At 36.7% G+C, this 26,977-nt stretch overlaps 1 protein-coding gene across 9 annotated transcripts in view; it reads right to left on the minus strand.

Moving 5' to 3' along the window:
- CASK (calcium/calmodulin dependent serine protein kinase) overlaps positions 1 to 26,977 on the minus strand; it is a 392,163-nt gene that overhangs the window by 16,257 nt on the left and 348,929 nt on the right. For 3 of the 9 annotated variants that reach the window (XM_059909976.1, XM_059909974.1, XM_059909973.1), the window contains exons 16-23: positions 24,389 to 24,474; positions 23,244 to 23,312; positions 20,549 to 20,617; positions 19,121 to 19,156; positions 17,270 to 17,466; positions 9,580 to 9,695; positions 2,482 to 2,562; positions 2,295 to 2,375 (exon numbers count right to left, since the gene is read on the minus strand). In XM_059909976.1, coding sequence (XP_059765959.1) covers positions 2,295 to 2,375; positions 2,482 to 2,562; positions 9,580 to 9,695; positions 17,270 to 17,466; positions 19,121 to 19,156; positions 20,549 to 20,617; positions 23,244 to 23,312; positions 24,389 to 24,474 — 735 coding nt within the window. The remainder of the gene's footprint in view (positions 1 to 2,294; positions 2,376 to 2,481; positions 2,563 to 9,579; positions 9,696 to 17,269; positions 17,467 to 19,120; positions 19,157 to 20,548; positions 20,618 to 23,243; positions 23,313 to 24,388; positions 24,475 to 26,977) is intronic. The other 6 variants (XM_059909979.1, XM_059909978.1, XM_059909977.1 and 3 more) reach the window with 3 other exon arrangements.

Raw genomic sequence — 26,977 nt, forward strand, 5'->3', positions numbered from 1 at the left:
CTATTTCATCCCTTCATGGGTCACCACAGGGGAAAGACACTAAATGACCCAGGATTAACATAACTCACTCTATGCCTTAATGCAGTTAGGTCTTAAGAGAAGGAAACAAGAAGAATTAAAAAAAATGGAAAACCACATATGGCTATTTAAATTTAAGTAAATTAAAATTAAATAAATTAAAAAATTCAGTTCCTCAGTCTCACTAGCCACATTTCAGGGGTTCAATACCCACATGTGGCTAATGGCTACTGTACTGGACAGTGCAGATATCTAATGCTGTCATTATGAGAGAACGTTCTATTGAACAGTGCTGGTATACAGCACCATGCAAAAGGAGAATGTCAGGATACAGCAAAAGGGATACCATATTGAAAACATAATGACCGTAGCCAGATATGGCCATAATAGTTAGGAAAGACCTAAAGCAGGAATTGGCAAACTAGGGCCTGTAGGCCAAATACGGCCGGCCCACTGTCTGTTCTTGTAAATAAAGTTTTATTGGAAAAGAGCCATGCTCATTTGTTTACATATTGTCTGTGGCTGCTTTCACAATGGCAGAGTTGAGCAGTTGTGTCAGAGACCATATGGCCTTCAAAGCCTCAAATATTTGCTGTTTAGTCCTTTACAGAAAAGGTTTGCTGACCCCTGACCTAAGCGAGTGTATACTAAAATATCTGCCAGTAAGTCCTAGTTCTGTGGGATACTAATAGGACCAGGATTCTGCAAAACACACTTTAGGAAATGTTTTTCTAGACAGCAGTTTTAGTTTTCTTTCTCCCTTTGCTTCTTTCCTTTTTTGAGCAAGAACAAATTCATGCTATTCTTTGTTGTACATGAGTCCAAACCCTGGGGGAATTTCCCCTCTCCTGCCCCAACTAGACTGTAGAACTGCCAAGTGCTCATGGACATCAAAATGTGGATGTTTTAAAGAAGAACCCTTTCTCCAGGCACATGGAAAGCTGAAGAAACAGCATACTGTGTTGATGCTGTCCTATCTTCAGTCATTTCGGTAGGTAAACATATGCTATGTATACACCCAGGGTCAAATATTACAGCGAGTAGACATGATTGGGGTCAGCAATGACACACTTTAAAACCAAGCTAGTTAATTGGCCGTTTAATAACATGGAAGTTCAATTGCTTATGTGATCAAGAAGCTTGCTGTACTCATGATCTAGACATAAGGAGAATTAAAAGAACATTTTAAAGCGTTTTACTAGAAAACTCCAGTGGTACCAACTGAAAGAATATTTGATGAATTTCTTTTTTTGAGTAAATCAGACAGGGTTCTGGGATGAGACTGGTCTTATGAACCCTCACAGCTCTCTGGGATGTAGAGAAAACAGTAAATGGTGCTGACATGGCATTGGAAGGCCCTACAGGATGGAGCCAATCTTCCCATTTTTTCCTATTGCTCTTTTTTCCGACCAGGGATTGAACCCGGGCCCTCGGCAGTTGAAAGCGCAGAGTCCTAACCACTGGACCGCCAGGGAATTCACTCTCCTGTTGCTCTTAAAAATCATTCTCCTTTAGCTCTTCCCACCCCGAACAAAGCTCTAACTGCTAAAAAGCTTTTGGGATTCAAATTTTAAACTTTGGAATAATAATAATAATAATAAAAAATAAAATAAAATGATGGTAGCAAGATGGCTATTATCTATCCAGTATCTGCTAAGTGTTCATATGATCTCAAATCCTCTTTATTTTCCTGGAATTACTTCATTTTGTACTTGAGGAAACAAAGAGGACAAGAGGTTAAGGATAAGATATAGAAAATAAGGGGAATAAAAATATTACAGATTTAAACTTCTTTACAGTAAACAATGGATAGCACATTGGGTTTTAAAAGTGATAAAAGTCAACAATTTAGGTACAGATTAAGGAAAATATTGTTATATCAAAGAAAATTATACTATCATTAAAACCTATTTTTCTGAAGAATAATTCATCTGGGTAACATTGATGGCATATTGTTGGAAAAATTAGATTACAAATAGACTGAACGAGCCCAGTCTTGTTAAACAACAATGATAACAACACACACACACACACACACACACACACACACACACGACGTGTTTGCACCAAGAGAAGCCTGGAAGGGTATACAATAAAATATTGAGAGTGGGGTTGGGATTAACTGTTAACTCATTTTCTTCTTTGTTCTTTTCTGGACTTTCCAAATTTCCTATAATGAACAGTTATTACTTATGTAATCAGAAAAAATATGTAAATTACAAGATTAGAAAAGTACAAGGAAAAATACACTTAAAGGAGAGTGAAACATTGCTTACGTGGAATAGGGTACGCAAACCGGTCTGGGTGCTTTGTGATTAGGGTGTTTTTTATGTGTCTTCTCCCGACACCATGCGCACCTATGGCATTTTTTAAAAAGGAAGTTAAAAATTGATAATTGTTAATAATATTCATAAAATGTCTTGAAGATGAAAATAAGAAAGCCACTTATGCAGTTAAACTTACCTAATAAGACTAGTGTTTTCCTTTTGAATGCTGTCAGTTTTACTACTTCTTCATATGTAACAAGATCTAATTGATCAAACACTAAAATGCAAAGATTTAGAAAGAATATAAATTTACAGAAGGAATATTTCATGTATGTAAATTATAATTTTACTGGCAAAACCAAAATTATAGTAAAGCCATGTCTTAAAAAATATGAATCCAACTTATGATATATAGCTTACATGTAATTTAAGTCATATAACCTTTTGGGAGAAAATTTCATTTTTAAGCCCATGAAAATGCACTTTAGAACCAGGGTCATCCAAAGATATGTTGAGCACATGCATAAAAGTCCAGTTGTAAAAGATACTGCATATCTTTTCATGCAGTATCCAACAAATCATATGAATTCATTCAAAACAACATGCTGTTCATATTTTTGCAATTCTAAGAAATCAGCAATACTAAAAAGAAAAAGTCTGCAGACAGTGACCAACATGAATGCAACTAAAGTTAACCAAGAAAGAGGCCAGCTAGATTATTTCTAGGGGTGGATGAGAGATGCATGGACAGCTGGTCTTCAACTTGATGGTTCTTTCTTTCAACAGAGTTGCTGAAGGTAGCATGCTAGATTTCCTTCAAAGTCAAGTTTTGCAACTATGATTTCACACGCTTTGGAAATGAGCATCTCACAAGTTTTATTGTAACCCAGCTATCCATTCAGTGGAAAGTCTTGGGTATGTAAGTAGGGGAACATGCTTCCCTGGGCCCCAAACTTTGTCAGCCTGTGTGTGGTAAGTAAGTTAGGACGGACAGAATGGGAAGAAGCATGAAGCAGAGTCTGAGCTTGGAAACTTTTGCAAAAGGGGAGTTCTCTGATCATTACAGACTGAGAAGAAACGCTTTAAAAAATATTTTTTGGAAACCTGCCTCTTCACAAAACTATTGCAAAAACTTTCCCAAGAGGATGACCGTTCCTGTTGAAGTTTAAGGTAGTCCAATTCTCACAACACATTTGAAAATTCTCACAAGAAGGCTAAAATCACATGTCTATGTTTCCCATAATATTTTTCTGTGTGGTACTACCCATATGTTGTCAGGCACACACTGAAATTTCTTTTTTAAAAGAATATTGAATAAGCTCTGGATTTTAGAGGGGTTGAAATAAATTCCATGAAATTGATTCCATGGTGTAATAGAGGAATCTAAGATGCTTCAGTCAATCATTAAGAGAAGCTTCTACTCCCTGAAACAATATGGCCAAATGCTTTTGAATATCAGCTCAGTCCTTAACATTTGTGTTCTTCCCAGTAGCAAAGAACCTTAAAATGCAAAATAGGATACTCTGGAATGCAACAGATCAGAAATAAACAAACGAACAAAAGTATCATTCCCAAAATACTAAAAAAAAAAGAAATACAATATGTTAAAATAAGGGTTAGTGCATGTTAATGGGTATTTGTGCATTTTTTTTGGATAACTTGATTGCATAAAGGTTGACTAAAAGACTTAAAAGCATATTCTCTAGCAACAGCTAAAAACCACAAAATGCTTTCTGTGTTTAGAATGGCAGATTCACAAAATCAAAATGAACATGAGGTTGTCTGCGTGGCGGAGCTAGCTAGTCATGCTGCAGTGGTAATGGAGCGACGAAGAGTTGCAAAAATAAAAGCAGGAGAGCTTACAGCATTGCTTTTTATACCTATTGCCCTCTGAGTGATATTTTCATCAAGAAAAGTATGCTTATGAAAGAGGTCCATCAACAAGCTGATATATTTTATTATATAGAAATGATCAAGCATCTCACAAAAGAGCAAGATGATGACACAAGTTTTCTGAATGGTATACACATCTCTTTCCCTCTACAGAGCCCTGACTCCAATCCTACTGAATTAAGTCATTTTTTTCAAACACATAAGAATGAGTTAGATATCAACAATCAACATGACAAATGAACAGATATGTTACACATCAGTATCTTAACCATATACAAGTAGCATGAAGAGGGTACTCCGGTCTAAATGAAATCATCACGTAGTCATAGGGTGGAGAAACAATAAAAAAGGATATTTTAAAATACGACATACAAAGAATATAAGGAGAACACTTAGAGACTGAACTTTTAAAGGTTTTAAGTTGTTTGCTGATTTAAAAAAAGGGACTTAATGAAAGGAAACCGTCAAAAACAAAGAGGCACAGTCACTCAACAGGTTACTTACATGCACAGAGGCCATTGGGAGTAAGACAGCATGAAAAATGTACAGGGGTCATTGAAATATGGCTTTTAATATATTAGTAAAATAAAAGTATAATATGCACAAAAGAAACTTTACCATGCAATATTCTAAACATGAGGCAAATAAATCACATTAAGAAACAAACTCATTTTAATAAAAATTCAACAGTATCCTTATATAAAAGCCAGGGGGTTTTATATACTAGCATATGCATACAAATTTTGTCTGGGAATAGTTACAAGAAACCTTCTTCAGGGAGTGTAGGTGTGGAAGCCTTTTGCTTTTCATTCCGTATCTTTTCTAATCACGTGTGCCTATTACTTTTACTGTTAAAAAAATGTCAACAGGGCAGTGAGATTATGGGCCACTTTTTGTCGTCTTTAGAGTTCTCTGTATTAAAGAAAACAAAAATAATAGCTTTTTAACGTCAACAGTACTAATTTGTGGTATTAAACATAATTTAAACACACCTATGAATGGTATTGTAGAAATCCTCTATGTTTGTATGTATGTATGTAAATGGGGTTTCTCAGGATATTTAAATACCACTTCTCAGGCCTCTAACATTAAAAAAAAAATGAATTAATGAAGAGTTTTAAAAAAAGTTTACATTAATAACTTGATCTTAAATTGATTTTGGAAGTCCTAGGGCGGAGGAATCTCAGCGCCTCAAAGAGTGTAGTTCTTCTAGAAGCATGACAATGCTTTTTGCATCAAATTTATGTGGCTAAAAGTCTTTCATGCGTTGCAGAAAATGTATTTGCTGTAAACGCTACACATACCATAATCAAATCTATTCCCAAGGCTTCAGAAATACTGTCTGGCACATTGTCCTGACTTCCTGGTAAGCTACTCAATGTTCATGACACTTTTGAGTATTTAGGTACCTGTTCTTCAGTAGAATCTTTTCCATAAATAAGTCTTTAACATTGATTCCATATCTCAGTTGGAAAAGCTATCTTCAAAGCAGCTTTGAAGTATACTAGTATCTTCAAATACTGTACAAACCTCCACTTAGATAAGCCATTGTACACTGGTAACACTGGGCCGAGTAAAGTGGGCCTAATGTTACCACACCCTCTGTTCTTTCAAGGAAAGGCAGAAACCCAGATTTTATGTTAAATATTTGATTTTCAAATGTGATAACTAATTAAGATTAAACACTGTGTGTATATGGGAAAAATAAAATTTATTTATGGGTCACATTCAGCTAATAGACTGCCACTGTATATTGTGAGAGGTAGGCAACAGTTTGAACAGAATTCTGCTTTAATCAGACACGTAGAATTTCCTGGTGACATAAATGGAAATAATTAATTCTAGTATTTTATCATTTCCATCAGTTCTAGATATTGATAAAGTTCTCATCCTTTATTTTTACTACAAATGTAAACAACTTCAGAATTTAATGATAAGGTTTGGATCTTGCCAACAACAGCTGCTGAATTCTCAAAGATTTGAAGCAAGAAACAAAACGTATGCCCTTATTTTATTTTTTAAAAATTACTTATTTTTCAATGTATAAAAATCAGTTGCATTTTTAAAAAACTGAAGTACAGTTGATTTACAATGTTGTGTTAGTTTCAGGTAGGTGTACAGCAAAGTGATTCAGTTATATATATATTCTTTTTCAGATTCTTTTCCCTTATAGGTTATTACAAAATATTGAGTGTAGTTCCCTGTGCTCCACAGTAGGTCCTTGTTGGTTATCTGTTTTATATATAGTAGTGTGTATATGTTAATCCCAATGGCCCTTAATTTAATTTATTGAGGACTACGGGAAGATTCCCCCACTGTATTTTATTTATTTATTTATTTATTTATTTAATCGACTTTTGAATAAGTCAGAAAACACCTTTCAGAAATATAGTTGGATTTGTGGCCTATGAACCCATTTGGCTAGTTCTTGGTATTAAAGAATATGATATTTCAAAGTTCTCAAAGCATTTGCCTTCCCAGTGGAGGTCAACAGTATGTGTTTCTCTCTTTTAGAGCAATTCTTTATGTAGGCAATGCCACATATTAGGATAAACTTTCATCATAGCTAAAAGCAGAACAGCTGATAAAATACTTGACTTTCCTTCCTGACAATTTCATCTCTTGTAAAGGCAAGGTAATCAGTAAGTAAATCGTTCTTCTGGTCTTTATAATTAACAAAATGTAAGAGTTGGTTGGTGATGGGGAAGAATGCTGAAGAGATGGTGGCAGAAAGGACATGCCAGGCAGCATCTTCTAGAAAGTCCAGGGAAAAAGCCAGGCATCTTCTCCAGACCAGTAAAACTAATAGGAGAGCTCATGAGTGATGATTTTGTGCGGGTGGAAATCCTAACGATGACATTCTGACTAGACAATCACAAATGAGCCTAAACACAGATTCTGTACAGAAACTTGAGTGGCCCTGCAAGGACCTTATAAAAAGCTCAGATTTTCTATCAAGGGAGGCTCTCAGGCAGTGACAAATACTGACATGTAGAAGGAACTGTGAGCACGAGGAAGGCTCCGAGGCCCGGAAGACGACTGCTTAGGCAGATGCTGTGGAGAACAAAAAAGTGGTGGGGCTCCTCTACTCCTCTTAGTTTTAAGTTTACAAGAACTTAGATAGAGCCATGATTTTGGATAGGAGGTGTTGTGTTTAAAGACGACAGAGAAAAAGCAATTCTATTCCATTTCTATGAGGTTCCTGCCTTCTCTAGCAAGGGTGATACAGCCTTCAAACATAATGGGCAGTGTTTACCAGAGCTAAAGCTTAAGATAAGGGACAGCAAATGAGTACTTGGCTTCATTAAATGATATCCATTTATCAGGCCCAGTGATGAAATAACCTGAGATCCACTGAATTTTAGAATTAGAAAAGATATCCTTTATTGACTAACCCAATTCCCTCGTTTTGAGGCCCACAGGAGCCAAGTGATTTGCCAAAGGTGCATGGATACACAGGTGTGCTAATTTCCGGTCCTAGCTTGAGCTGGCTATTAAGCTTACAGGTGCGTTTGCAGGACTACCAAGCACCACTTGTGATGAATCAGAGAGAACAGGAATAATGGAAGATCAGTGGTGCCCCAGTGGTCAAAGAATGGAAAAAGTTAACTGTGGAAAACACTGGCCACCAGATAGGATGCTGATTCTCTGGCAAAATTCTTAAGTGAACGATTCAACGGACTCTTTGTCAGAATTTAGAGAGTCTAGTTTTTCAATTAACTGGCTTCTTATTTTTCCTCAGAGCTAAATTAAAGAGTGTTGGCAAATTGAATACTCATGTCTACATGCCTTCCATCAGTAGAATATAAAAAGCTAAGGATGAATTGACAGCCTTATCGGCCATTTCTTTGCTTTTCTAGGTTTAAATTAATTTTAATGCCATCTATGTATCATTTAAAATTATTGTAAAAATTACAAGGTTATACATATATATGTAATGTCAACAGACCTTTTGAGCCTGTTAGAAGCTGATGGAAATAAAGGTGATTATGGAGACTTGGCAATAACCACTGACATTTTATGTTAAACAACATTCTGCTGCTACTACAGTGAATTTCTTCAAATAGTACTACTGGAGCATTTACAATTAGTTTTAACTAATTATATTTAACTAATCTACTTTGAATATTTCTTCCCTTTATAAAACAAAAAAAGCCATTATCAGACTAGTGCTTTGTAGTGGTATATAACCAGAAATGATACCTTTTATTGGAAATAAAAATGTGGCACACTGTAGCTATCATGATGGGAAAGATTTCCTTATTTAACTGAACCATTTAAAATTAAGCCATGTGGTCACTCACATTCATTCCACATTATACAATACTTCAAAATGTTTACTTTTACTCTCTGATCAAGAAATGAATCATTCAGAGTTTCAAAATAATTTTTCCTAGTGAATGCTAATAAAATATAACATTCTACAGAGGGAAATGCATTTCATATTTGTCAGAAATATTATACTGTCAAACTGGGTATGCATGATTGCATTCACTTGATTTTCTTTGCCATATGTTTGAAGTTTGGAGTTATTTCTGAAACCTTGGGAACTAATCTAATGCCAATGTTGGGGCTTGCACCTCCTCAGAAAAGTTCCTTATAAAAGGAGTCATATTAAGAAGTTACTGAAAATAAGTAAATCCCACTCTACATCATCATGCCTTTTCGTTAACTTAAGTTACATCCTGTGAGTCTTCTGGGAATTCTACTGCAATGACAGAGCATGCTTTTTTGGTATTCATTTCAGTTCTTAGCAAATGAGTGAATATTTTGACTTAAGTTGAATACAAGCTTCCATATAGACAAACATACCATGAAGGGTAGGCCAAGATAATGTTCTTGGTCTTTTATGGGCTAAGAAATACCATGAAGGAAGAAGACTAGTGACAGGAACTGACCAAATTAAGTTAGTATCTATCTAATGTCATTTGCACTCTTTCAAATCAATCACTGAACCATTTGCAGCACAGCTCTCTGTTAAGAGTGCACCTTTGCCCTTAGAAATGTGGCACAGGGCCATGTCCAAGGGCCAGAGAGGAGTCAGGAGTGAGGGTATTTGCTCAAGACCAATCTCAGCAAGGAGGCAAGAATCCTGGCAATTCAGCAAACTCTCAATCTCTCATTTCTCAGGGGAGGACTTAATGTACTGGGTGCTTTGAGTTCCAGAGAGTACTGTTTCCAAATAGCATTTTCTTCCTATAAAGTATAGCTCTGTAAAATATTTGGCAAATAACCAACATAATAATTGAAGGTAAGGGATTCTTAAAGTTTTTGCAAGCTGATGATCTCATATGGTGAAATTTTTTTGATAGAGAACTCTGAAGACGGAATTGAGATGTTACATCTACTTCAGTCTCTTTGAGATGTTTAACCGGTCTCAGTAAGTCGTACTTTTCCCTACCTGCATTGTGCTTTGCCAAATATTTATCTTTGTACTGCTTCTTTTTCTTGCCAAACCAAGTACAGCTGGCTTGCTGCTCCTGTTTGGTCTTCTCCATGGCAATGCAAGCAACTCGCCTAGCACACAAAGAAAAGAAAAAAACTAATGTATAGTTTTATGCTGATAAAAGAGGAAAACCAGTCATTTGAAGAGTTTACACGAACCTGCATGAACAAACTCCTCACAAACTTTTCAAATCATTCAGATAAAGGTTGCTCCTTGACAATTTCCTAGAAAGGTTTTAAAAATGCAGGCTTATACGAAAATAACATTGTATCACTTGAACATATACTAACTGATAACACAGATGAAAAGTCTAAACATACAGTCATGAAATACAGTGGAATGAGTGTGGGATTTTGAGTTGAGACAGGTCTGATTTGAATCCTGGCTCTATCACTTATTAGCTTTTATCAATTTAGTGTTAGGTGCTTTTCTAGGAAATTTACATATATTAACTCATTTAATCTTTCTAACAACACATGAAATCGTGTCACTGTTTTACAGATGAGGGGATCAAAGGACTGAGAGGTTAATTAATTTGTCCCAATCACACAGCTAATAAAGTGGGAGAGTGAGGACAGTCTGGCACCAGAGCCCATGCTCTTAGGCGGTACATTCTATTGGCAAGTTCCTTAATCTCTTGAAGCCTCTTGGATGGGTGTTGTAAAGAATTATAACAAAAAATATAAATAATATCCCTAGCACAGTGGCAGGCACAGTAGATGCCTAATAAATGGTACTACTACTACTTGAAGATTCTAGATAGGAAAAAAAAAACTATGATTAAATCCATAGTTAGCATTACATTCAGAAAAATCATAATTTTGTTCTACATAATTACAGTATTCAGCATTAGTAACATATACATAAATGTTGTTAAAAAGTTGCTCTCTTAGGACTTCCCTGGTGGCGCAGTGGTTAAGAATCTGCCTGCCAATGCAGGGGACACGGGTTCGAGCCCTGGCCCGTGAAGATCCCACATGCCGCGGAGCGACTAAGCCCATGCGCCACAACTACTGAGCCTGCGTTCTAGAGCCCGTGAGCCACAACTACTGAGCCCACGTGCCACAACTACTGAAGCTCACACGCCTAGAACCCACACTCCGCAACAAGAGAAGCCACCGCAATGAGAAGCCCGTGCACCACAACGAAGGGTAGCTCCCGCTCGCCACAACTAGAGAAAGCCCGTGCGCAGCAACGAAGACCCAACGCAGCCAAAAATTAAAAAAAAAAAATAATAAAAAAAAGTTGCTCTCTTAGGTTTAGGCTAAGCAAGTACTTGCCTTTCAAGATATTACCACAGAAGGTTTTGCTTACTTAACGACTTTGCTTGTGGGCCAATGTGGGGTGCCTGAGTGAGCCACATATAAGGAGAATCCAAAATCACTATCAGAATGCCATACAATGCTATTGAAAATGACGAGTTGTTTTCCAATGAGATTGTACTGATTTGCATTCCCACCAGCAGTATAGAGTTCCTATTGTTCCACTTCCACGTCAACACTTGTTATTATCAGTCTATAATTTTAGCCATCATGGTGGACGAGTAATGAAGTAACACTGTGTTTTGAGTTTGCATTTCACTGATTATTAATGAGATTGAGCACCTTTTCATATGCTTATTGGCTATTGGATTTCCTCTTTTGTAAAGTGCCTGTTCAAATCTTTTGACCACTTTCCTATCCAGTTGTCTTTTTCTCATTGATTTGTAGGAATTCTTTATATGGTCTGAATATTACACTTTTGTTAGTTATATATGTTGGAGGTATCTTCTTCCACTCTGTGGCTTGCCTTTTTAATCTTTTCATGGTATTTGATGAATGTAACTTATTAGTTTTAATTTAGTCAAATCTAGCAATGTTTTCTTTTATGGGAAATATTTTTGATATCTTTTTTAGGAAATCCTTCCTTGTCCCTAAAGATATTCTCCAATATTATCTTCTCAAGGGTTTATAGTTTTGTCTTTCATGTTTTGGTTTTTAATACACTGGAACTGATTTTTTTATGTGGTGTGAAGTTAGGGGTCCAATTTCTCTCATTTTTTTCCCTAATGGATAACCAATTGTCCCAGCACAACTTATGGAAAAGTCTATTTATTCCTCACTAGTGACTATTTATGTATGAGAGTGTTCAGGGGTTCTCTTCAATTGGTCTATTTGAGCATCTCTAAGCCCATACTTTATTGTCTTAATTACTACAGCTTTATAATAAATCTTGGCATCAGTGGGGCAAGGCCTCCCTCCTTATTCTTCTAGAAGAGCATCTTGACTATTCCTGATTCTGTGCATTTCCTTGAAAACTTTAAAATTAGCTTGTCAATTTCAAAACGGTTGGGATTGAATTGAATCTATGAATCAATCTGGGAGGAATAGACATCTTTACAATATCTACAATATTGAGTCTTCTAGTCCCTGAATACAGTATGTCTTTCCATTTATCTAGGTCTTCTTTAATGTCTCAATAAGTTTTATAATTTATCCTCTAAATGTCTTGAACAACTTTATTAGATTTGTTCCTAGGTTGTTGATTAAAAAACTTATAAATGGTATTTTAAAAAATTTGTAATATTGAAAAATTCAAACATATATAAGAGTAGAGAATAGTGTAATGAACCCCAAATATCTACAACCCAGCTTCAACATTTATTAACTCATGGCTTATTTTATTTACAACCTACCCACCCTAAGATTACTTTGAAAAAAATCCAAGTTTGTATCATTTCTTCCTTAAATATTCTTAAATTCCCTTTAAACCTATAGGTTCCCCCTCCTTCCCTCTCTCCCTTTTCTTCTTGCAAATTATTTGTTGCAGAAACTGGTTGTTTGTCCTAGTTTCTGATCTCACCCCTGTGGTGTCTTCAGTAAGTCCCTTTGTCTTTTGCATTTCCTGCAAATAGCTAATTAGATCTAGAGGCCTAATCAAACTTAAGTTCTATTTTTTTTGCAAGAGTACTTTATAGTATTATGGTGTTGCAGGTGGTATTATGTAGGGCATTTAAAAAATTATTTTCCATTTTTTACTGTAAATAGAAATATAATTGATTTTTGTACACTGATTTTACATCAGCCATCTTGCTAAACTCTCATATTCTAATTGTTTATCTATAGATGATTCCTTTGAATTTCTACACAGAATCATATCACCTGTTATATATTTTTTCCCTTCCAATAATGTTTGCTGTAGGTTTATTGTAGATACTCTCAATCAGGTTTAAGGAAGTTCCCTTCAATTCACAGTTTGTGAGAGTTTTAATCATGAATGGATGTTGAATTTTAAAATCCACACCTATTGCTATGACCATGTGGATTTTTCTTCTTTAGTCTGTTAATATGGTGAATCAGGTTGATTGGTTTTCCAATGTTGAACCAGCTGTGCATTCCCAGTACAAACTCTACTGGGTCAAGATGTATATCCTTTTTATATATCGCTAGATTCAATTTGCTAATATTTTGCTACGGATTTTTACATCTGTGCTCATGAGGGATATGGGTCTGTAGTTTTCTTTTGCCTTTACTGAACTTTGGTATCAGGGTAATGCTGGCATCATGAAATGAGTCGGAAAGTGTTCTCTTCTACTTTCTTAGAGTCTTTCCTCCATGTCTCTTTCTCTCTCTTGCTCTTTGAGGGCTTTATTTATATTTATTTCTTTATTTTTGGTTAGGAGAAAGACATTTATTGGGAACTACTGTGAACTCTCAGCAACAGCACTAAAGTCAATCTCCATATATTACCTAAGTGGCATACAGAGGAGGCTGATGAAACCTTTGCTTTGGGAATTCTTCCAGTTCAAGCCAATATGTGCTGTCAGTCATAACTACAGCTTCTGTGAGGCACAGGATCTTTGGAAACATAAACAGAACTGAGGAATTTTTGACAGGTTAAAAGAGATGAAATCCTGACCTCGTGAAGCTTACGTTATAGTGTACAGAGTATCTTATAATAAATGTTTTTCAGCTTAAAAAATTTAAGAAAAACTTCCCAGTAAAAATTTGTGGTGTGGCCATATGTAGTATAATGACAGAGGAATGATACTGATTTTTACTAGGCACTCAGGAAATGAATGTTATTTATTTTAGCTCAGTATGTGCAAGGAAACTGTGTTAGAATTTAGGTCAACCTGGAAGGAAATTTCAAACACATGTTTAACATTTTATTGCTGACTTGGATGAGGATCTAGTAGGCAAGGGAAGGGATGACAGATTCAGGGACTCAAATCATATCAGAGGATTAGACTGATGGGCCTTGTCAAGCAAGATGAGATTTAGCAAGGATAAATAAGGTAAGGTATTTGGGTCCAAAAAATTTGATTTCTCTAGAGGATGTGAAAAATATGACTTGGTAGCAACACATCTGAACAAAGCTTCTGGGTCTGGCTGATAGTATTGTTTCAAATCTTTCTCATTAGTATTACATGTCCATCGACATTCTAGAGACCAATTCACTTTTCCAACAAGGGACTCTGCTTTTTCCCCTCAGCTGGGAATGCCTTCCTATACCTCCAGAGTCCTACTGTGGTCTCAAGGAACATACTGCCCAGTGGGCCTCTTCCTCTTCATCCTAGTTAGAACCCATGTCTCCCTCTACGGTCACTGCAACTTTATTGAGTTCAGTTTTTCTGCAATAAACCGAATATAACATATAAAGTGTAAAATTTCATCAGTTTTGAAACATTATACATCCCATGAAACCATCACTACAATCAAGATAACAAACATTTTCATCACCCCAGGAATTTTCTTATGCCCCTCTGTAATCCCTCCCTCCCTCCTCCAGATCCCCAGGAAACCACTGTCACTGTAGATTAGTTTTGCATTTTCTGGAATTTTATATAATGGAATTATACAGTATGTTCTCTTTTTTGCCTGGAAACCCAGCCTAATGATTTTGAGTTTCACCCATATTGTTGTATGTTATCAATAGTTCATTTCTTTTTATTGCTTAAGAGCATCCTATTGTATGCATATGCCATCATTTGTTTATCCATTTACCTGCTGACGAAAACTTTAAAAAATTTTAGCCATTCTAAATAGGCGTGTGGCCACTGAGTTTTTGTTAGTGCATTTTTTGTCCTTGGAAATTCATTTTGGTTCTTTTTCAAATCTGCTATGCCATTAAATTTTTTCCCCTCTTCTCTGAAGATATTTTTTAAGCTTTTACTGATTTTTAAAAGCCTGCTAATAAGCACAGTTGTTTAAAAACCTTTGTCTCCTAATTCCAATATATGAAGTAGGTTTGAGTTTGTTCCTGGCGTCTTTCATTTCTGTCAGGTCTCACTGGTTTCCATGTGTGCTTGCTCATTTTGACTTGCTGGTAACTGCCCTCAAGAAAGTTTATGTGGGAGGTCAGGAGGAGCTCTAGGATGAGGCCTAGGATAAAAGTGTTCTTCTTCAGAAACTTTCATTTGTTTATAACAGATATTTGGAACTATTAGTAAAGGGGAAACCACATCAAGCACATAGCTGGAGTTTCCCTGGCTGTCCCAGGCTATGTGTACCTGGGTGCAAATCCATTCAGGGTGGACCGGTGGCCACAATTTTTTCAGGGGAACTTTGCTTTCCTTTTGCTCTGCTCACCGACAAGGCAGCCTTCTCTACAGTCCCCTGGTGTGGAAGGGCAGTGAGGGGATGCTTATCTATCTGTTTGCTCTTAACCTGGGGGTATAGCCTTTTGCAGATCCTGACAATGCGGGATGAGTCTCCTAACAGATTCTCCTACTCGTACGGGCCTTATTAGGTCTTAACCTTGGTCCTCTGGCAGAGAAGTTTTTAGTAATAGAAATGCCCTCCTGGCAAAATGGACCAATTTGGTACTCTAATTTTTACTGCTCTGATTAATGGCTTTCATATAAAAATTGGTCCCTGAGTTCCCCAATACCTTTTCAGCTACTCAGTGCTCTTAAGGTCATTTTCAAAAACATATTTTCTGTAGCACTTTTCGTTTTTTTTTCCCCAGTGGGAGGATTGATCCAAATAACCTAGTCTACCATTATAGGAAACAGGAAGCAAATCTGCTTTTCCCCCTGCCATTTCTCAGGCTTCCTCCAGAGGACTCAGAGTTCTAGGTATTGGTGAGACATGATTTATACAAATGAGCTGACCAGGGAGAAGAGGTCTGGATTCTACATAATTCTTTTCAACAAATGCTCATTAATATATGGCAACGTTCAAGAACACATTTTGTAAAACATAAATATCAGTGATAACATAGTAACATCACCATCAAAATGACTTAGAAATCACTTTCCTCTCACTAATGCTTAAACTGTTTTCTGAAGATCAGACTGAAAGACAGCATCAGATGGAAGGCTGCTACTTCCTCTAACTAGGCCTATGTTTCCTCGTGTAAAATGATGGCATCTGAAGTTCTTACCAGCTCTGACATTCTAAATTTAAGAGTATAGCTGAAAGAAGTGATCAAGCAAAAGAGATTAGCTGAGAAATCCCTTTAATGAGTGAAAAAAATGGATGAAAAGCTGTACGTGTCTATGAACTCTATGCCTTTGGTCTCTTTCAGCTAGGTTCAAGTATTTTGGACAGGAAGTTATCTTTTTTGCACTAGGTTTCTGATATATATTGCCAAAGTACTGACAAAGGTAAAACTATTGACATTTTTCAAAAAACAGCAAATTGTAACATTAGTAACAGAAATAGATTTTACCAAAACACACAGTAATCCGTGACTCCTCTCAGTTAAAAACATGTCTAAAAACTGTCTGACTTTAACCTGCTTTCAAAGCCTAAACTGTCTAACAGACACACATTTTTAAAGACCTGGCAAGGGGGACTTCCCTGGTGGCGCAGTGGTTATGAATCCGCCTGCCAATGCAGGGGACACGGGTTCGAGCCCTGGTCCGGGAAGATCCCACACGACTCGGAGCAACTAAGCCCGTGCGCCACAACTACTGAGCCTGTGCTCTAGAGCCCGCAAGCCACAACTACTGAGCCCATGTGCCACAACTACTGAAGCCCGCGCACCTAGAGCCTGTGCTCCGCAACAAGAGAAGCCACCGCAATGAGAAGCCCGCGCACCGCAACAAAGAGCAGCCCCCGCTCGCCACAACTAGAGAAAGCCCGCACACAGCAACGAAGACCCAATGCAGCCAAAAATAAATAAATAAATACATTTATTTTTAAAAAAAGACCTGGAAAGGTAAAGAACGAAGCTTCTGACTGCCTTACCCTTCTAATAGTGAAACATTTTCTCTTTAAATACCTGGAATGACCGTGAATCCTGGCATTTGAATTTTTCGCTGGTGGTGGAGTGGAATGGGGGTGGTGAGAGCATGTGGAGGGGCAAGGAGAGGGTACATTTAAAAAAATGCAATTCTAAAAGGATGGAAACAGCATATAGGAATAGAGGGCTCTGCTAAGAGACCACGATGTGACCATGACCTGAGGCTAGTCGCTCAGCCTCTCTACAGACCTTCCTCTCCTTATGTGTGAAACAAAGACCTGACTCTATACGCAGGAGCTTACTTGGTGCTGACAATTTAGAATTCTTGGATGACTAATTTGAACTGTGTTTGGCTAATAGAGCAAGGAATATATTAAACAGGTTTTACCCTGTAAAAGAATAAAATATAAAGTTGAAAAATGGATGGCCAGGCTTCATTTTTATTGTAAACTAAAAGAAAACAACAAAAACATACCATTCCTGAAGTTCTGGAGAAGGAATGAGACCCGCAGTTCCATTTTTGGAGTTTTCCAGTTTACCCTGCCACCAATTGTGATCATCCTTACTGATAATCTGGATAATGTCACCAACTCTGAATCGAATGCCAGCTTCTTTGCAGGGGATGAGGTCATCCTTGGCTGGATCATATTCAAATTGTGCTCTTACATAGATCTATAAAACAGGAGTTTGTAAGAAAAAATGCCATGGTGATGTGAAAGTAAACAGTCAGCTCTAACTTAATAACCACACACTAACACTTACTACAATACAAACAGGACATTAGATGGTGAAAGCAAATATGATGCATGGAAATACAACACAAAAAAACTGCTACCACTAGAAACAATGTACTACTTTTGGTGTGTACAGGTTCAAGTCTTTGCTCTTTTTATTTGGAGGGAACACTTAAGATACTTGCTTAGTAAAAATAGACTTAATTTCTGCTTTTACTATAATAGGATAGGCTTAAAATTATAGAGAAGTATGCTTACCATTTTAAAATCTGAATATATTTAGTTGCTATTATGCATAAGTTGTCATGATCACATGGCAGCCTTTAAACCATGACCACAAGCATTCAGGACAGGCTTTAACCCTAAAGCAGTACATGATACAAAACTAGCAAGAACTCCGTGTTGGTATCTTGCTGTAAAATGCCTACATGACAACTGGCAGTGTGTCTACACACTGCTGATAAGCTTAAATGTAATTCAAACAATTTTTTAAAGCATTTAAAAATAGTTTTATTTTTTAAACAGGATTTAGACTTTGTATTTTACTCTTTTTAGAGAAGAAAAATGAGTTTGAATCCTGGCTTTGCCAGTGTAACACTTGAAATCTGCACAGAGCTTCAAGATATGCATGGTTTAAGGCTCTGAGTTTTATGATATGTAAATATAACTAGTAAATATTATAAAAGGAAACAGATTAGCATACAGGGGGTTATATGGCACCATTTTATGAATCACTGGATTTCTAAATGATTTAAAATAAGGTGCTAGATATTCAACGTTGCATCACTTATGGGTGAGTTCTATTAGGTGCTAGTTTATGCACATCTTAACTCACAATTTGATAGTTTTTAATAGCACATTTCACAAAAAATACCATAAAAATTCTATCTCTTGAAATTAAATTTGAATATTAATGTTTAAGTCACTGTAAAACCAACCTGAAGGCCTTGGAACTATTGTGTGATTATTCTGTTTAAGTTTCTTTTCAGAAATCCAGCCTATAAAATAACAAGTCTCTGCATTTGCACCTAAAATTCATACTCAAAGTGCCAGCAAATTGAAAGTTACTTGCTTGTGTTTGTTAGGCAGCACTTAACTTTTCATGTTTGATTAGGCTGTAAAGCCAGGAATTTTCTGTTCTTTTTTTTTTTTTCATTGTATATGGCTTTTAGAAATACACATGCAGATACAAATTAAGAAAAAGCCTTCGAACTTCAGATAATTATTGCTTAAAAATGTTCACTGGCATGTACGTTTTAGTTATTCTTAGAATTCTAAGAATTTTGTAACCTTTAAAAATTTTTTTCCACCCCAGAGGCAGGCCCATAAGATCCCCAAAGGCTGAATTCTCAACCATCAACACAAAATGATCAGGTTGAAATTACAATAACCATCACAGCTACAAAGATGTTAGGAAAAAAATCTTTATAGAGAATTAGTCATGTGTAATGTGTTAAAATGAAATGGTACAAGCTCTCAATGCTCAAATGTTATGGTCCAAAATGCAGACATTATGGGATGAAAAGGGTTAATAAAGGATTGGCTATTAGCAGCTCAGTTTAGAGAAGTTTCTATAGAGGGTATCTATTCACCTGTCGTCCTTTTGGTTGGGTAGTTGATGGCAAGTCCTGTAGAATAAAGCCAACCCAGGAGAAAAATTTTCATTTACTTTTCAAAGAGTACAAGGTAATTTGTGTGTTCTGTTACAATATGGTTAAAAAATGAGCTAGATTTAAGTTGTAAAGAGATAATATACATTATTCCATTTCTCAGAAATGTTGAGTTATCAAAAAAAAAAAAATCAAACCCAGGCCATTTAGCAGCAAGCTGAAGAAAGCAGGTAAGTTTAAGCAGAGAGAAAATGTGTTCTTAAGAAACAACTCAGCATCTTCAACACAAAAGCCACTGCAAGTGAAATAGCCTATTTAAAAAACCCCCCAAAACTCAAAAGAGCTGTTGCCCTTTTCAACTTAGTCACTGCAACCATTTAGATTTCGAAAAATTCAATGGTTGTATGGATTTTCACCATCTTAAAGTTATTAAATGTTATAAATGAATTCCTTTGGTAGCCTGTTTTGAAGCTGCAAATAAAAGTCTTAGGAAATTTTCTTCCATAATTTCTCTTATATCATTCCATTTGAGGTGATCTCTAAATTATTTAAAAATTTATCTGATAAAAATGTTGATATATTTTTAAAGGGCAAGTTAATAGGAAAAAAGTGATACTGCTGTATTATTAGAACTCTCAATATTTTTAACAGCAATATCAGCAACTTAGAGATTTTGTTACCTCAAATATTGCACACCTGCACGTATAAGTGCTCCCATTTGTTTAAATTAAAAACAATTCTTTTTACTTTCCAAAATGGATAGTTCTGAAAAAAAAAGTAAAATTCCAAGTTCAAGTCAAAATATAAAGTACTTTGTGTTAAAGATGTGATAATAGCGTGGCTTAAGTGCAGTTTGAAGCCAGTTCCTTTTGCTGTTTATATCCAGGCAAGGCTTATAATTCACAAAAGTATGTGCACGTACCACAATAACAGAGGGCACACCAATTCGTAAACTTAGATAGCGGAAACTAAAACATGTTGCTGATATCACTCAGAATAGACAACTACAAAGCCCGAGAATACCCAAATGCCTACTCTGCAAAATCCTTACATTTCTTTATCTTTCTCAAATTAAAAAAAAAATGTTGAGAAATTTCAAGAAACTTCCATTTACATCCTTTGCATAACTTTGAGCAAAGTCATAAATAGTAGATGGGTGACATAGAAATACTTTGAGAATGACCAAAGCAGTCTTGAACTACATTTCTTCAAATTTAACTAATGAAAGGCATTTTTAATGAGAAGAAAATGTTGAAAAAGATTTTCCAGGAGTAAACTGCATTGTAGCTGTAGTAGCCTTGTATATCGGCAGAAGACAATATTTCCACTGAACACATGTAACTAGAACACTCATGGCAGGTGGCACCAACAAAATTGTCACACTTTGCTGTGCGGAGCTAGAGTTCTTACCGAAACAGAATTGTTAGTGCTGCTATGACCATTAGCTGGGGACTGTCTGGAAGTGGAGGGGGAATCTCTCTGAAATAAGACACAAGGTTCATTAACACAGAACACCAGCACAGAAACAGAGATATTCACATCAACAGTTACAACCACAGTCTGACAACCATTTCCTTTGAGGTTTTAGCTATAAAGGTGCCATACTGACTTACTTGCATGATTTCACAGAAGTATGAAAAAAATTTTTACAGTTTGAAGATTCACATATTGTAAGTGATGACCGTGTCATTCATTAACCATTTATTTCCTGTCTCTAACATTCTATAACCTTTGCTTTCTTTAAATAAGACCCCGAAGGGTGACTTGATATTAAAATCCTATCAAGTACTGTAAAATGACAGATATTACTATACAATTATTGTGCTGAAGATCCCAACTGCCTAATTTTTATTGAAAATTAGGTTTGAAAAGTATTTAATAATCCTTAGGTACTTCGGTATCAAAAATTACTGAATGATGCAATTTGAAGTGAAGTGAATCTCAAAAAAAGACTTCTCATGTTGTAATCACCTTAGAATCTTTCTAGGATAGATATTACTAATAAGGGTAAAAGATAGATATACACCAGAGAAGAAACCTTTATTCTTTTAGATTATTTTAGCGGATTAATTAAAACAATAATCTTGAGCCTCTAAAGATTCTGGCAAAGATCCCAGCAGCCACAGCCACTATACTATGTGACATGCTCAAAATCCTTTCCAGGCTCCACTCCCTTATTGTCCAAATCAACTTTAATGTTAGAAAAAGGAGGGGATGAAATTAAGTATTTAAAAATTTTTGGTTTAGTAGAGTTCTTTGAAACCTTTGAAATGTGCATGTCTGCTCAAAAGACATTTGCTTTTTCTAGAAGACTTAAAGAAAACCTCCGGAACCTGTTAGCCTTTAAATAATGGGATCCCTTAGATGAGTATTGTCAGATGTTAGTGAGCAGAATGATGTCTAGGCGCCACCCCCAGAGACTCATGTCAGTAGGGCCAGGGTGTGGGGCAGGGGTCCCCTCTTTTACCAACGGCCAGGGGGATGCTGATGAAGGTGGCCCGAGAGCTTTTCTTTGGGAAGTACTGCTGTAGCTGGGAAGAGTCCAACCACAGGCTTGAATTCTGCCAGAGCACAGGAGAGTCAAACAGACTGGGGGTAGGGCTAGGAGGGGAATACATTTTTTCCTATTCTTCAGAGGTAAAGAAGGTCAGAGAGGGCTCTTCTTACTCGAGAGCATAGCATTTATATGTGTAATACTGGTCCCACCCCAAAACTAGTTCAACCACTCAAAAACACAAGAGAAACTTTTTAATAACTAACATTATTTTCTGGTTAGTGAGCCAAAAAGACAAAAATCAATCGTATTTACTAAATTTCTTCCAAGATGAGAAATGGTATGAGGACCACCTGTGATTTTTAGGCTATCAAAATGCTTTACATAAAAATGCATGTGACAGTCTCTCTTTTCCAGTAAGGTTTGTGTACTAGGTAACAAATTTCAAAACTATAAATCCTGGAGCAGAAGTAGTTCCATATTTTGTTTTGAAATATAGTACTAATTGAAGTTCCATAAAAAGCCACTGAGAGGAGCTCAAGAACTGATATAACAGAAACCCCAATTGTCATGGCTCACTAAAAATATACTTGACAAAACTACAAATTCTTATACATATCTTCAACAGGTTTACAAAAAAACATGAAGCCTCTGATTTTTCTTGTGAAATTTACATCACTACTGGAGACTGGAAGAAACATTATAATTTCTCCTAAGTACAAATTCAATTTTCTAGATGAAATAAGTTGTCTGCCAGTCTTAAATATTAACTGGAGGAAATGTGTACTTCATATTGATGTACACATACTTGGAAGATGCACAAGAAAGAACAAGCTTCAGAAAAAAATATTCAAACTGAATGTGCAATGACCAAAGGATGACACCATTTAGGCCGGCTCATATTTCCAAATATAAAAAGAATAGATTTTTGAATCTCACTTACTAACCAATAGCAAACTGAATAATATAGGTTGGGAAAGCTACAATTTCTAAAGGATAAGCCTAATGTAAGAAAGGAGCTTTGGGTTTGTATTACTCTAGAAAACTTACTTGTTTATGAATCAGATAACGTTCCAATTTAAACAATTTCACAGAAGGTTGCAAAAGCCTATATTCCTCTAATAACGTCAGTTATCAATTTCTCATAGACTTAACATCCATCTAGAGACCTGTCACAATTATTTGAACTACTCTATCTTAACAGAAATAGACCACTTCTCACATCCTTGGAAAGAAGAACTATCTATGTGATTTCTTAACAAGGGAAGTGAATGTACTTCCTGGAAATATTATTGCAATTATGATCTTTTTTTTTCCCCAGAGACTCTATTTGTTCTTTATTAAGCCTTTGTCATTATTTGGAGCTTCTCTATATGTATTTTGTTTTGATTCCAGCCTGCAGAAAGTTAAAGTGCTGAGGACATCCCCATGGAAGCAGGGCTGAGTAGGTGGATGGGAACTACTCTGTTCCGTTATCTTTGTTGTAAAATTGGTGTGCAGTGATCAACAGCACAGGCAGAAACAATTTCCCAGAAAGCCAAAACATTCAGCCATCAGCAGACAGTTAGTTAAGAACCCAGAGGAGACGGGGTGTTTCGTTAGAGCTATTACCTCACAGGACGACGACTGAGTGCGGTAACTTGGCACGATCTTGAAGGTGATACTCCCCCGCATTTCCCGCTGGGGGGAAAAAAAAAGGAGAGCTCTTTTAACAAACAAATGTTGCACACAAAAACGCGCAAGAAACCACTGAAAATGTGGGGGTGTATTTAATGCAAGTCAGCTGAGAGTGCACGGGCCTAAAATGAAACCGAGTTATAAAAGCAGGAACTGCTCACACTAACGGTGGAGGTTGTTCCTGGGAAAAGCCCTGCAAAGTCAAGGCTGACTGTCCTGGTCATACAGCAATGGTATAACAGACCTCTGATGGTTACCTTTTCATAGACACGAATACAACTCTAAGTGACATGTCTTTCAAGAGTGAATGTAAGTTGAACTGCACAATAGAACAAGTAATTAATTACGTAAGAATTATATTTGGTAGGCTACATTATGATGGTGTACTCCATAAAAATCTGCTCTTTATTTCATAATTTTGACATTAGTTTTGACTGTAGTGAGTCTGTGGTGCTTATTTCACCTTTAATAGATATAAATAACATGGGAGGCTGCTACATTGTGGTGGGAAGAAGGTCCAGGACAAGAGGTCCAAAACATCTCCCTCTGCTCGCCAGGGCCTGTCACTCTGCACCCCCCACCCCGCCCCAATCCAAAGCCTAATTTGAACACAGATTTTGAATATACACGGTAAAAAATGGCCTGGTCTACTATGACTTTCCTTTCCCCTGTGCTGTAGAGAAATCCAATACAGCTGGCTATGACTCAGCTACACAGGAAAGAGGCTTCTGATACTGCTGATGTCAGCAGAGTTGAGGTCAGTGAGAAACTAGTTCACAAGCATGCACAACTGCAAAGGTTTTCTTTAAACATCTGCTCTATAAGAACAGGAGACAAAGGATTGAAAGGAGAATGTTCAAGCCCATACTGCTAAAGATGGGCAAAATGTTTCTAAGCTCTGCTGCATGTGAACATTTTCCTAGCTCTCAGTTTTTATGAATGTTGTGTAAGTTCAAGTCCACACAAATGATGGTACCAGATATATTCTGATTATAAAAGAATACCCTTTATTTGTGCATTAATAAATAAGTTAATGAACTGAAAGCCAATCTTAGAAAAAGAGACTTTCATTTACTCACAAGCATTTTTTGCAGCTGTTCCACTGTTTGGTTAGCTACACTGATGCCATTGATTTCTCGAATTTCATCTCCGACATGAAGTGTACCTAAGAAATTACACAAAATTATAAACATGAAATGATATATACTTTTATAATAATAAAATCCAAAGGCAGCAACGTAAGTAATTAAAAAAAATTAAGCTAAATACAGAAGGCCAATATTTCAGAACCAGGTACAAGTTAGGCTCACATAGTAAACTCACCAAAACAGATACACATAACTTATGGAAGACACAGTTTTGAAAGATGGCTGTAGAAATCTGCTTATTTTTCTGAGAGAGGCAGTGTGTATATAGTGTTTTAAAACTACAACTTCTAGATGCAGCCTGTCTGGGTTCATATCTCTGCTTCATCACTTATACTAGCTTTAAGATCTTGGGTAACTTACTGAAACTTTCCATGTCTTGGTTTTCACATTTGTAAAATGGAGATGAAAACAGTATCTATCTCATAGGATTGTTATGAGGATTAAATGAGTTTAATAAATGTAGAGGGCTTAGAACTGTTCTTGGCACACAGTCAGTACCATTTAAGTGTTTGCTGTTATTATCATTATTATCTACCAAATATGATACAAAGGCTGTTGATTTTCAAAGAATTGATATGATAATATCTGTGTAACAACAAATTTATATTGGACATACTGCAACCTTTTAATAATAACTTGGTAGGCATTTCAGGGTCCTGTAATACTTCAACTAGAAAAAGTGACCGAGAACCAATGGTTAAATAGTGTTATGTAAAATTTTGCTTTCTTATTTATGAATTGTGCACGTTTACTTATTGACCTGACTTCATCATGAAAAGCTCATTGTATCTTTAAGAGGTACACACTAAAATGCATATAAATAAAATAAGGTGCCTGGTATTTGCTTCAAAGTAATCCAGGGGGGTGGGCAGTAGGGCAAATACAGATGAAACCAGTGTGCCCATGAATTAACAATAATTCTACCTGGCTTATGGGTATGTGGGCGATCACTTCACTATTCTTTCCACTTTTCTCTACTTCAACTGACTGCACTGTTTTCTCTACTCATGTTTGAAAGTTAACATAATAAAACATAAAAATTTGGGGACTTTTGTTTCAAATATGGTTGATTAGGCACTCATAGACTTTCTTACAACTACATATCCCGTCTAGGGCACACCTCTTGACGTGTTACTGGTCTCACAAAAGGAATGCAAGTTCCCAAGAACACTTCCCACTTTCATCCCCACTCTCCCCTCCACACAAAAGAACCCTGTGAGCTGCATCCAGAGTGGTGGCAAAGTAAGGATGGAATGAAATAGTGGGAGGGGTAAATGCCATTGCTGCAATGCCTGCTGGCCGGATTCTGAGCCTTGGGCCAATAGCAAGTTAGAGAAGCTGAGCCTAGGATTCTGTAGGGAGCCAAGACCCAGATCAGTGGTACTCCATGGCAGCTGGTAGAACAAGGAACAAACCCTTTCTGGAGGAAAGCGTTTCCATTTTAGGCCCCCAAGACTTCCACTGATTTGAACAAGCAATAGGCTTACAATCAAAGATCACCAAACATACAATAAGGCAAACTACTATGCGAGTCATCAGAAAGAGAAAAAACAGATTTAGATCCTCGAGGAGGACAGATATTGGAATGGTCAGATATAGAATACAAGAATACCTTGTTTTCTTGTGCCTTGCTTTACTGTGCCTCAAAGATACTGCATTTTTTATAAATTGAAGGTTTGTGGCAACCCTGTGTTAAGCAAGTCTATCTGTGCCATTTTTCCAACAGCATTTGCTCACTTCATGTCTCTGCATCATGTTTTGGTAATTCTCTCAATACTTCAAACTTTTTCATCATTATTATATTTGTTATGGTGATCTGTGATGAGTGATTTTTTTTTTTTTTTTAAAGATCTTTTTTTTTTTTTTTTTAAATTTATTTATTTATTTATTTATTTTTGGCTGTGTTGGGTCTTCGTTTCTGTGCCAGGGCTTTCTCTAGTTGCGGCGAGCGGGGGCCACTCTTCATCGCGGTGCGCGGGCCTCTCACTATCGCAGCCTCTCTTGTTGCGGAGCATAGGCTACAGACGCGCAGGCTCAGTAATTGTGGTTCACGGGCCCAGTTGTTCTGCGGCATGTGGGATCTTCCCAGACCAGGGCTCGAACCCGTGTCCCCTGCATTGGCAGGCGGATTCTCAACCACTGCACCACCAGGGAAGCCCTGTGATGAGTGATCTTTGCTGTTACTATTGTAATTGTTTTGGGGGTGTCATGAACTGTGCTCATATAAGATGGCAAACTTACCTGATTGTTGAAATGACAACAAAGGATTTAGAATATTACATAAAGTTAGTTGATAAAGCAGTGGCAGGGTTTGAGAGAACTGACTACAATTTTAAAACAGGTTCTACCATGGGTAAAATGCTATCAAACAGCACTGCATGCTACAGAGAAATCATTTGTGAAAGGAAGAGTCAATCAACGAGGCAAACTTCACTGTTGTCTTCTTTTAAGAAATTGCCAGAGCCACCTCAAGCTTCAGCAACCACCACCCTGATCGATCAGCAGCCATCAACATCTAGA

Source organism: Balaenoptera ricei, chromosome X, assembly GCF_028023285.1.
Source record: "Balaenoptera ricei isolate mBalRic1 chromosome X, mBalRic1.hap2, whole genome shotgun sequence".
NCBI classification, from domain to species: domain Eukaryota; kingdom Metazoa; phylum Chordata; class Mammalia; order Artiodactyla; family Balaenopteridae; genus Balaenoptera; species Balaenoptera ricei.